We start from the raw sequence: 10704 nt of genomic DNA on the forward strand, positions 1-10704 counted from the left end.
TTCGGCCAGGCCGGACATAAGCGACAGGACGCCCTCCGCCCACCCCTCGCCCACCGGTGCCCGGCATCCGGCTTCGCGCCCCCGGGCGCGGCTCGCTTAGTGCCAGGCGCTGCGTGTTAGGTGGCCGGCCTGCCCGCGTGGGACCGAGGTCCACGCGGGGAAGGAGGGAGGACGGCCGCCAGCAGTGGAGAGGTAAACGGGAGACTTTCGCGAAGTGCCTAAGTGCTTTGGAGAAGGCAAAATGGAGAAGTGGCGGACGGGGGTCGGGGTGCGGGACCGGAGCGGCGGGAGGGAGGTCGCCTAGACTTGTTCCCGAAGCTTTTTCTTTCTGCGTCTGAGAGCGTTTGGGTCATATTCCCCTGAGAAAAGCGGGGGCACCCAGGAGGGTCCCGCACGGATCCTTCCCATAGGACCTTTCTGGAACCCCGGCTGGTGGCCGCATTTTGTTCTGTCTGAGGACACGGTCACCCCGCCAACCCAGCGGGCAGCCGGGCAGTCGGCCGTCTGGGCCTTTGCGGCCGTGGTAGCTTCTTCGTGTTGGCGGCCAGCTGGCTGGGTCTTGGCTTGCGTTCGCAGCTGTGTGTAAAGCGACAGACACCCAGGAGTGATTTCTGCCTCCTTATAACCAGGGTGGCCGCGGTGGGGTTGGGATGCTCTCGGAGGACACCAGAGTTCTAATCTGGGTGGACTTCTGGAGGTAGAGTCAAGAGGGCAACGTCGAGACAGTAAACACCCCTAAGATTTGTAAGAACTGATGAAGAGTTCAAGATAGCTAGTTGAAGGTCTCGCCCAAGATGGTCCCCACACCGAATGGGGATGGGGTAGGGACAGGTGCCCTCGCTCTCAGAGGCACCAGAGCCGGATGTCTCAGGGAGTTGGTCACATGAATGCATGGGAAGAAGCTGTGGCAGGACCATGACACTTGGTCCACATTCACACGGGGACTTTGGGGATTTAATGAGCTCATGGCCTGCCGTGACCTTTGTTGGGACAACCCAATTCTGCAGACTCAAAAGCAGTGAGCTGGACAAGTCAGAGTCCAGTGTCTGCCTCTGACTCCTTTCAGAGCTAAGTTGAAAGCTTGGCCTGGAAGGCTGGCTCAGCTTCCGAGCCTCCCTGGCCTGGAGGTGGGCCCGGGGCAGAGGACACAGATTTTTGCTGCCCTGCTTCTTGGGGATGTCTGGCAGGCTGGAGCCAGCCCTCCTTGAGACAACAGTCTCTCTGTTAGAACAAAACCGAGATTGACTTGTTCCCGGTTTGTCACTTTCCAGCTGATTCCTCTGGTTCCAGAGCTGGCTGGGGTTCAGACTAAATACCAGCTTGAGCGTGGACTCCGTGAAGTACGTGGATGGTTAGGACAGAAAGGGGTGCTGTGTGCTGCCGGGGCGGTGCCTGCTCTGGTTCTGGCCCTGAGCCTGTCCTCTGGCGGTCTTGAAGGATCGGTGGGACTTTTTTAGCAGGCAGAGAAAATGTGAGATCAGGGGCTGTGAGCAAAGATAGAAGGGCATGTGGGGCATTTGGGGAAGGGGATTGGAGGATAAATGAGACTTATGTCTCATAAATGGGGCTCGGGACTTTAAGGGGCCAAGTTTGGGTGTGTGAGACTTGCGTGTGGGGCTCGGGACTTTAAGGGGCCAAGTTTGGGTGTGAAGTCTCGGGGAGCCAAGGAGTTCCAGCAGGCTATGGTTCAGTGACTGCAGGAAACAAACGTCTTGGTCATTTGGGCCAGAAACGCCCTGTGATTTCTGGGCTGGGTGCCCCGCTGTCCTACTCCTGAGTCAGTCGTGACGTTCCTTCTGTCCACCTATGGTCTCCGGTGCTGTCACTCAGGCTCATCCCTTCTCGTTCATTGTTCCCTTCGCTGGATCGCAGGCTCCTGCTGTCAGGGCTGGAGGCCTGGGCCCCGGGCCAAGCCTGCACAGCCTCGCTCGAGCCTTCCGTTCAGGGGACAGCCTCTGCCCTGTGCTGGCTTGAACAGCGCCCTTGTGAGAATGCCACCCCCATCTCCCCAGTCTTCTCCAGGGGGGAGGGCGAGGGACCCGGCTGCGCTTAGCTTTGGATTTTCGACCTCTGCTTTGAACTGTAGTGATCAAAACTGGACTGATGTTAGAACGGGTTCGATTCGGTTAGAGAGGGGTGGGCAAAGATTTGTGGGGGGAGGGTGACGGGGCGAATCTCATCTCCTCACCTATAAAAGGACAGAGGTGGCCCGGTGGACCCAGGGTTCCCCCCCGATCTGACTTCCGTGCCTCCTTGGCCACCTGGAGGTGTCCTGGGGAAGCTGAGGCGGTCCCAGTCCATTATCCTGCCACGGGGAAGCGTTCCCCAGGTGCTTTGCAAACAGTGCCCGCTCTGTGGCTGGACACGTGGCCCCGATGTTTGACTTTGGGGCGGCTTGCCGGGGGAGTCCAGGTCCTCTCCTTTCCGTGATAAGAGTGGAAAATGCCCAGTGGAGGCTGAAGGAGGCGGGGCGGTCGGCCAGCCAGGTGGGCGTGAAAGCGACCACCGCTCTCCGGCCGTTTCTCGACAGTAGCTCCAAGGAAAGAAGCCATCAGCTTTTCGGAGACTTGCATTCACCGGCAGCAGCGCTTAAAAATAAGCTGCAATCAGTGGGAGTTTCAGAAAAGACCTGAACCTGCCACCTCCGGAACCTGGGGGCTGTTCCTCTGACCCCTTCATGGGCTGTCAGTTCTTCCTCAGCCTACTCCCCTGGCTCTGCTGGGGGAGGCCAGGCCCTTGGCACAAGGGGCGTGGCTTCAATTCTTTGTAAAAGGGCACCCAGTGGGGAAAACCGTTCGCTGCCCTTAACGTCAGGGTACGCTGCGTCCAGCGGGGCACACGTCCAGCGGGGCACACGGGAGGTGCCGTGTGGAGCCCGTGGTCACCGTAAGCTAGGGACTAAGCTTGGAAACCCTGGGTGTGCCAGGCGCAGGGGCTGAGATCTCACTGGCCATTTTCTTTAGCATGTAGATGCTACTTTAAAAAGGAAATGTGTAATGGAGGCTTCCAATGGGACGAGCCCTCCACCTGCCCACCCTGCTCAGGTCACCACGCACCTCTTCCTGGGCTTTGCCTTTCTGGGTCGGGAGCCTCTTACGAGTCCCCAGCTCCTTGGCCTCAGTATATTCCTCTGCAAAACGGGGGCAATTTATTTCTCCTAACGACTAGTTTGAGATGTTAGTGATGACGCTTGGGACTAGAAGCCAGTGAGAACTCTGAAGTCTTGGTTCTCAAGCTAATGAGAGTTGCCTGGGGAGAAGGGGTGCCCAGCGCCCCTCTTTCCTGTCCTCCCCTGAGTCTCTGGGTCTGGGGACGTGCTCTGCAGGATCTGCCCTTTCCTGCCTGGCCGTAGCCTCGCCGTTGTGAATTTTCCAGTTTGGAGCTCATTCAGCTTCCGTGCCTGCTTCTGCCCTGCTAATCTCTGCGTGTGGTGGGCCCACCCACAGACCCCCCGGAGTCCCGCGCCTGCAGCCAGCTTTCCCTGCTCTGCTGCGCGGGGGACCCCTCCCCTGGAGCTCCCTCCTGGTCATGGGTGGGTGTGGCTTCAGCACAGAGTCCTCCAGCTTTGCTTGTCTTTCCATAATGGTCAGGGGTGGACCCAGGGCCAAGACTTGGTGCCTCAGCTGTGAAATATACCTGTTTTCAGGGACCGTGGGGACTAGTTGGGGTTTGGCGCTGGGGCCTCCTCGTGGAGCTTTCCAGTGCTTCCTGCCTGCCCCCGGCTTCCCGCCATCACCTCGGTCTTTTCTCCTGGCGTCCCAGGCCTGGGACCGGCCATACCCTCTCTCCCTTCCCCTGCCGGCTTCTGATCCTTACTAGCCTGGGCTCTGACGGCGGTGGCCTCTCCCGTCACGCTTACTCATCACGGGGCATGGGCGATCATAAGTATTTGTCGAATGAGAGGGAGGCTTTCTGGGGAGGAACCTTCTTAGTAAGGCTTCCCACCCACATGTCACATGAAATGACAAGAGCCTTCCCTTGCTCTAGGAAATGCCACGTTCCTGTTAAAATCATCCATCATCCCCTTGACTTTCCATGTGGCGCTGGGCCTGTGACTTTTTCCTCTTCCCCACTAATAACTTTATCAAACCTGCCACCTCCGGAGTCTGGGGGCTGTTCCTCTGACCCCTTCATGGGCTGGAGCCCCCCGGGTCAGAACTCACCTCAGTGCCCCACAGGGAGGCAGCTCTGGGTGGGACGTGTGCAAGTGGATTAGACACGTGGGTGCTGGGACCCCGAGAGGAACTGGGATGCTATGTGCCAACTTGCAGGCTCCTGGGGGCAAGGCCGAGGCGAGGTCACCAGTAGCTGTGCCTGCCGGGCCCGGACGAGTGGCTGTGGGCTCCCTGGCAGACCTCAGTGCCCAGAGTGGGCTCCTCTGTGTGGCGGTCCTTGGCTGGACAGGCTGGCCCCTGTCATTCGAGGGAGCCCACTTCCCGCCCGCCCCCAGCTCATCCATCATGGCCAAGCGTCTGGGGTCTGCGGGCACCAGACCCAAGAAAGGAGCTCGGTGTTCCTGGCTCCTTGTCACAGGCCCTGAGTTGACTGAGCAGTGTGCGGGGAGGGCCTGGAACCCCCCGGGTCCTGTCTCAGCATTCTCCACCTGCGTTGGGTCAGCCGGGGGCCCGCAGCTGTACTTTGGCTCCTGGCCCTCGGCTGTGAACAGATTTACTCCCTACCGAAGAATGGCCCGTGTCCACACCGGGGAAGTCACCTGCCTGGCCAGGTGGCCAGGTCTCGGGCCGTGGCGATTCAGCCAGGCTGACGAGCGTGTGTCAGGCCCGCCCCTCCACACACAGTGGCCTGGGTCACTCTACCACCAGCCTTCTTGGCTCCCGCCGGTGGGGCTAGCCCAGAGGCCAGGTGTCTGGGTTGCCTCCTCTCCCCATGGCCCGGGTCCAGCACCGCCCCTCCCCTGTCTTCATCCTCAGGACCTCTTGGCACCTTCTCTGTGCCCCCTGGGACATCTTTCCATACTGAAGAACTGGGCAGAAGGGCACGGGGGAATCAGAGGGCCTCTTCCCCCCCGCCAGCAACATAGTGTGGGGAGATTTATCAGGCCCCGTTTGTGAAGATCCCGGGCTATTTCTGGGGCACCCTCCTCAGCCCCCCATGTCTCCTCGTTCCGGAAAGAGCTAGAGAACTTCTGCGGGGGAGGGGCTTAGGGGTGGCAAACAAGGAAGGGCCAGGAGAACCCGTCGAGTGGCTGGTTTTTGTGTAAGGCGTGTGTGCATTACGGATTAAAAAGGGGTTTTCTGAGTTTTCCAAAGTCGCTCTTATTCACACCTCGTGTGAGATGGAGGACAGGTGCAGTGTTAAAACGACAGGTTGTGTCTTTAAATCTGTATTTAGGGCGTCACGGGGATAGGGTAGTGGGGATTGGGAAGGTGGCCCGGCTTTTACCCAGGCCTCCCCTTGGCACTGCCCCCGCCTTGCCAGGCCACCGCGCCCCGCCTCCTCCCTCCACCGTGACCCTCGTGACCTCGTCCCTGGTCCAGCTTTGTAAGACGAGGATGTTTGTACTTGATCGAGCCCAAGCGCTTACGTACTGTTTGTCTCACGTAACCCTTTCAGCCGCCCGGGGAGGTCCTGAGCCTGCTGTGGCTTCTGACTCTTCCAGTGGCTAATTTTGGATTTATCAGGGAGCCGGGTGGCATTCCCACATTTCCACACTCCCACAGTCCTCCGTGCAAACCACGTTTTCTCCTCTGCAACAGCCGGGGTGTCCTCGTCACCTCCCCAGCGATGTCACCGGGGTCTCTGGGTCCCTCTGCTCTCTGGGATCTTCCCTGTGCTTGGGCAGTGGCTTCACATTTGTTCTTTAGTCTGTCAGTCTTTTCTTCCCTGATGCTTTTTTTTTTTTTTAATGTGACAATCAGCTCACATTCTTCATTCTGCGAAGCCAAGGTTGCCAGGGAGTGACCGTGACAGGTCCTTGCTGATGGGTGTCTTCTGGGAGGGGTGTCCGCAGTGCCCCTGGCCATTTATCTAGGTCTGTAGAGGTGGAGCTGCCCTTGGGGACGGGGAGCCGGGGGTCGAGGGAGCTTCTCGCTGACTGTCGTCATCTGCTGCTGCTGACCCCGCCCCCCAAACACCACATTTGTCCCAAGACCCTCTTTTGGACATCTCTCTGAGGCAGTCATTGTGGGGCACCTGGTAAGGCCCAAAATAGGGCTGCTTCGTAATCCCTTCAGGGTTCACTGCTCGGCTTCCTGTTTCTGGCTCTGAAGGTGTCTTGAGTAACCACCTGTTGCCTCCTCTCTGCTCAGGGTATCAAAAAGCCATTCACCGAGGTCATCCGTGCCAACATCGGGGACGCCCAGGCCATGGGGCAGCAACCCATCACCTTCCTCCGACAGGTGAGCTGGCCGTTGGGAGCAGAGGCCGTTGGGAGAGCAGGGAACGGAGGCTCCTCTCACCTCCGCCTCCTACCTGTCCAGGACACAGCAGCCACCGGAGTCCCACAGGGAGCTGCCCATGAAGTAGCAGCGCCCGCCAGTGCCTGTCGGCCCTGGTTCTCGCCCTCAGCTTCCTCCTCTTCCAAAGCTGTCTGAGATTCTTAAACCCATTTTGGGGTTGCTGTAGTGTCCGAGGCTCGTCCCTGGAGCTTGGTCAGTGAGGGCCCTGGAGAGGTGGGTGGCAGAGGCAGAGGCTCGGTGGGCTGGGAGGCAGTGTGTGGGGTCCGGATCCGGCTCCCCAAGTGAGACACCTGGATTTGAGTGGTGCCTCTGCCACTTGCCAGTGCGTGCAGCACGGCCATGGAGGACCCCTGGTGGCCCTGAGGAGATGATGAGTGGGCGGCCTCACCCCCAGCCCTGCAGGAGAGCGTGGGGTTGGCGACTCGGCAGCTGCTGCCTCCTGGCCGCCTTGCCGATGCAACCCAGCTCACTCCCGAGGTTTCCAGAAGGCAGGTGTCAATGTTTCAGCTTGAGCATCGACCGCAGAGATGCTGCCTGAGCTCAAACTGTGGGAGTGTTGGGCAGGAGGGAGACAATGCCACAGGGCCGGACACCAGCGTGGCGAAAGCTTTTTCTCACAGCAATGGGGTCTCTTTTGAAGCAAAATATGGTCCTTGTATGTGGTTAAGGTTTGCAGGTTGGGGCAGGCAGGGCAGCTGAACACCTGAGATCCTTCTACCTGCTCTGCCCTGGGTGAGGGGCATGGGGCTGGGGGCCTCAGCCTGCAGCCCCTCGGGGAGTTCACACAGGGTGGGGGCAGGGGGAGAACCAAGGCTGGCACTGTGTCTCCTTCCCGTGGCCACTGCTGCCGACCTCAGGGGCCTGCCAGCTGCCGGTGAACTTCAGAGGCCCCGAGCTAGGCCCGGGATGGGAAGTATCTCAGGCCGAGCAGCATGGCTCTGCCAGGGAGGTGGGGGTGGCAGGGGCTCAGGGGCCCCGGATGTCCCGGAAGCACACAGCTTTGAAGGGATGAGGCCCAAAGTGCCTTTCTCAGAAATTCCCCACACACGCTGGGGCCCCGGGTGTGAATAGGCCCCTGTCGCCTCAACCTTTTCTGGCCGGTGGGCACATGCCCCAATCCAGCCCTGCCACCAGCCCTGGCAGGCCCAGCCTCTCCCACCTGGTACTAGCCACCTCTAGCTTCCATAGGTGTCCCTGGGGGGAGGGCAGGCTGAGTCACTGGCCATTGTATAAAGGAAGAAAAGCCGGGCTCCGAGAAGCTGGCACTCACCTGAGGTCACCCAGCTGGTGACAGAGCCGTGAGCCCCAGCCCCCTGGCACAGCTCCTGAGCTGCCAGCTTAGACCTGCCCGTGAGCTGGGGTTTCCCAGAACTTCTGCAAGCATCTCCTTGCTTAATCCTCTTAATTTGTGAGATGTGGATGCCTTTCTGCCACAGAGGTGAGAAAGCTGACCCCATCTGCACTTCTGGCCAGGAGAGGGGGCGATGGTGAGGGAGGAGAGAGGGGCCGTGGAGGAAGGTGGACCATGGCTGTGAGTCGGGAGGGGGTCCGCTGTCCAGCCAGCCAGGGTGCACCTGCCTGCTCGGTCCCAGCCCCCCGCTCAGGAGACCCCTGGCTCTTGTGGCCTCGGGGGTGTCAGCCGCTGTCTTTTATGGAAGACTTGGGGCCCGGGGCTGAGTAGCAGCCTCCTTCTGTTCCCCAGCTCCTCTCGTGGTCCCCATCCTCGGGCCCCAAGCCCAGGTCACTCACTAGGCACCATGCCTCTCATCACGTCCCAGTCTGCTGCAGACAGCTCAGTGTCCCCCCGCCCACCCCCAAGCTCTCCCGGGCCCGAGCCTGAGTGGATTGGCCTGCCGGCCCTCAGAGGAATTGTCACGCCGTCTCCTGCCCAGGGTCCTTCATGCCCGTCCCGGGAGCCCAGCCTGCACCTCTGTCCCCCCAGGTGATAGCTCTGTGCACCTACCCGAACCTGTTGGGTAGCCCCAGCTTCCCAGAAGATGCTAAGGAGCGAGCCCGGCGGATCCTGCAGGCTTGCGGCGGGAACAGCCTAGGTGAGGCCCCGACCTGCCAGGTCCCGGAGGGTGTGGAATGAGCGTGTGGCCTGGGCCTGGGCCTCGGGTTATGCGTGTGCGTGAGTGAGGGGGCGTGTGTGGGTGGCCGATGTGCAGAGTGAAGGAAAAATCATGTTCCCCTCTCGTCCCTGCTCTGATCGCCTCGTTTGCCCGGCCGAGGGGGTCACGCCACGTCTGGTGGCCTGGGCACCGTAGGCACAGTGCCTGCCTTGGGCTGGGTTTGGGCTTTGCACCTGGGAGCTGGCTTCCCCAGCCGAACCCCCGTCAGAGCAGCTGTCATCCCGTAACCAGCCTTGTGCAGCCTTCTCGCCTGTCCGCAGCCCCCCGCTTGTCCCCGCGTCGCCTGTCCGGGAACTGGCAGTCCGTTGTCGAGGAAGGGAGGTGCTGTGAGGTGCCTCTGGCCCCCTTTCGGTGGCTTCCTTCGTTCTGACGGAGCCACCCCCACCCCCTATTTCATTGTGTTCCTTCCTGTCACCCAGCCTTTGGGCCTCTATTGGGAGCCCACGCCCAGCCTCTGTCTCCCTAGGGAGGGGGCCCTGGAATTTGGCCCCTGTTGATGTGCAAGTGATAGTCTCTCTCCCATCTCCACTGAGACTGGGCCTCTGCCTGTTTTTCTCATCTCCTGCGTTGATATGTTTTTCCTGTTTATTTTTGCCCTATCCCTTCGCCCAGCGCCTGCGTGGGGATCCAGTTTCCCTCGCCTGGGAAAATAGTTGTTCTTAGAGCTTTCTTAGGACATGTTCCGGAACGTTCCCGGAAACTGGGACAGGAATTCCTGTGGGCTGCTCAGCAGGGCATCAGCTGCCCTTGGTGTCTCTGCCATCTCCCTGCCACTCCCTTCCCTTTTTCTGCTCTGTCCATTCACAAAGAGCCCTGTGTCCACCCTCCCGCGTGTGGTCACCCCCCCCAGCCCTCCGCCCTGAGGCGTGTCCCTCTCAGACAGGACCCAGTGCCCCTTGCTTTTATGCCTGCCAGCCTGGGTGGCAGAGAGCACTCCGGGCCCTTTCCTCCCATGCCCTCTGCCCAGCCAGAGGGACAAAGGCGCCTCTCAGGACAGGACCCGGTGGCCGTAGGCCCGAGACTCCTGGAAGCTGCAGCGGAGAGGTGGGCGGGCGAGCACGGAGCCTTTGCCTTCTGTTTGTCTGATAGGACTGTCTGGGGCAGGGAGAGGGGACCTTTGTTCCATGTACTAAGCCGCATCAACAAGTTTTTGCAACTCTGTCACCAGGGCTGGGGGAGCGAGGTCGGGAGGCCACGTCCCCCTGAGTCCTCTTTGGGGCTGCTGGAGCAACAGGACAGCAGCCTTTGGGGTTTGGGGGCCCGCGCTGAGCGCTGTCTGAGGAGCTCACCAGGACAGGTGAGGGAGGTGCTCTCTGAGCCTCTCTCCTCGTCCTTGAACTGGGAAGTGCTTTGTTCTTCCCTCCTGGGCTGGCGGGGAAGGGGCCGAATGTGCCAAAGCCTCTCGTCAGCTGTGGAGGGGCCCTGCCCTTGGGGGTCACCAGGAGGCCCTGCCACTGCAGGGGGAGAGATGATGGGGGTGGTGCCCTGTCAAATAAGCCTAGGACGGCCTGAGCACCTGCCCGTAGAGGACAGGGGACGTGTGGGTTCACCCCAGAGCCCCCCGACCCAAGCGGGGGTGATTCAATGCATCCACAAGGCCTTAGAGCTCACGTGGGTGTGTTTTTGTCACGCCCTGTCATACTCTTCCCGGGGCTCCACTTATTCCTGTTTGATGAGTCATTCAGTTCTCAGGCCGTCCCTTGGATCTTAAGTAGGGGCGAGGTGACGTGGGACACGCCGGGGAGGATGGGAGACACGTGCCCTCCCCGGGCGCGCACCGTGTACCAGGCACGGTTCCAGGCACCGAGGGACGCTGGCGAACGCGGCAGGTGGAGTTTCTGTGCTCACGGAGCTTGCCCTCAGATTCGGGAGAAACAGACGTTGAGAAGAATTCGCACGAAACCACAATGCCTAGTTTTCACGAGTTCTTGCAGGAAGAGCAGAGAGCCGAGGGGTGGTAACGAGGGCTTCCAGTGAGGAGGGAGCGTTCGGGAGAAAGCGGCATCCGAGCCCCTGCAGGTGCATGCCGGGATGAGGGCGGGGTGTGCGCGGAGGCCCGAGGTCGCAGAGCCGGGTGAGGGGCGAGGCTGCGGAGTTTGGCGACGGCGCTGGTTTGCAGGCTGTGGGAGGCGGTGGCCATCAGGCCGGGGTGA

At 60.7% G+C, this 10704-nt stretch overlaps 1 protein-coding gene across 2 annotated transcripts in view; it reads left to right on the top strand.

The window, feature by feature from the left end:
• Positions 1-2186: 2186 nt before the first annotated feature.
• GPT2 (glutamic--pyruvic transaminase 2) overlaps positions 2187-10704 on the top strand; it is a 27094-nt gene continuing 18576 nt past the window's right edge. The window contains exons 1-3 of one of the 2 annotated variants that reach the window (XM_025044627.1): positions 2187-6156; positions 6270-6359; positions 8362-8470. In XM_025044627.1, the coding sequence (XP_024900395.1) occupies positions 6327-6359; positions 8362-8470 (142 nt within the window). In that variant the 5' untranslated portion in view covers positions 2187-6156; positions 6270-6326. The remainder of the gene's footprint in view (positions 6157-6269; positions 6360-8361; positions 8471-10704) is intronic. The other variant, XM_025044628.1, reaches the window with a different exon arrangement.

Source organism: Pteropus alecto, unplaced genomic scaffold (genome assembly GCF_000325575.1).
Source record: "Pteropus alecto unplaced genomic scaffold, ASM32557v1 scaffold123, whole genome shotgun sequence".
Taxonomy (NCBI): domain Eukaryota; kingdom Metazoa; phylum Chordata; class Mammalia; order Chiroptera; family Pteropodidae; genus Pteropus; species Pteropus alecto.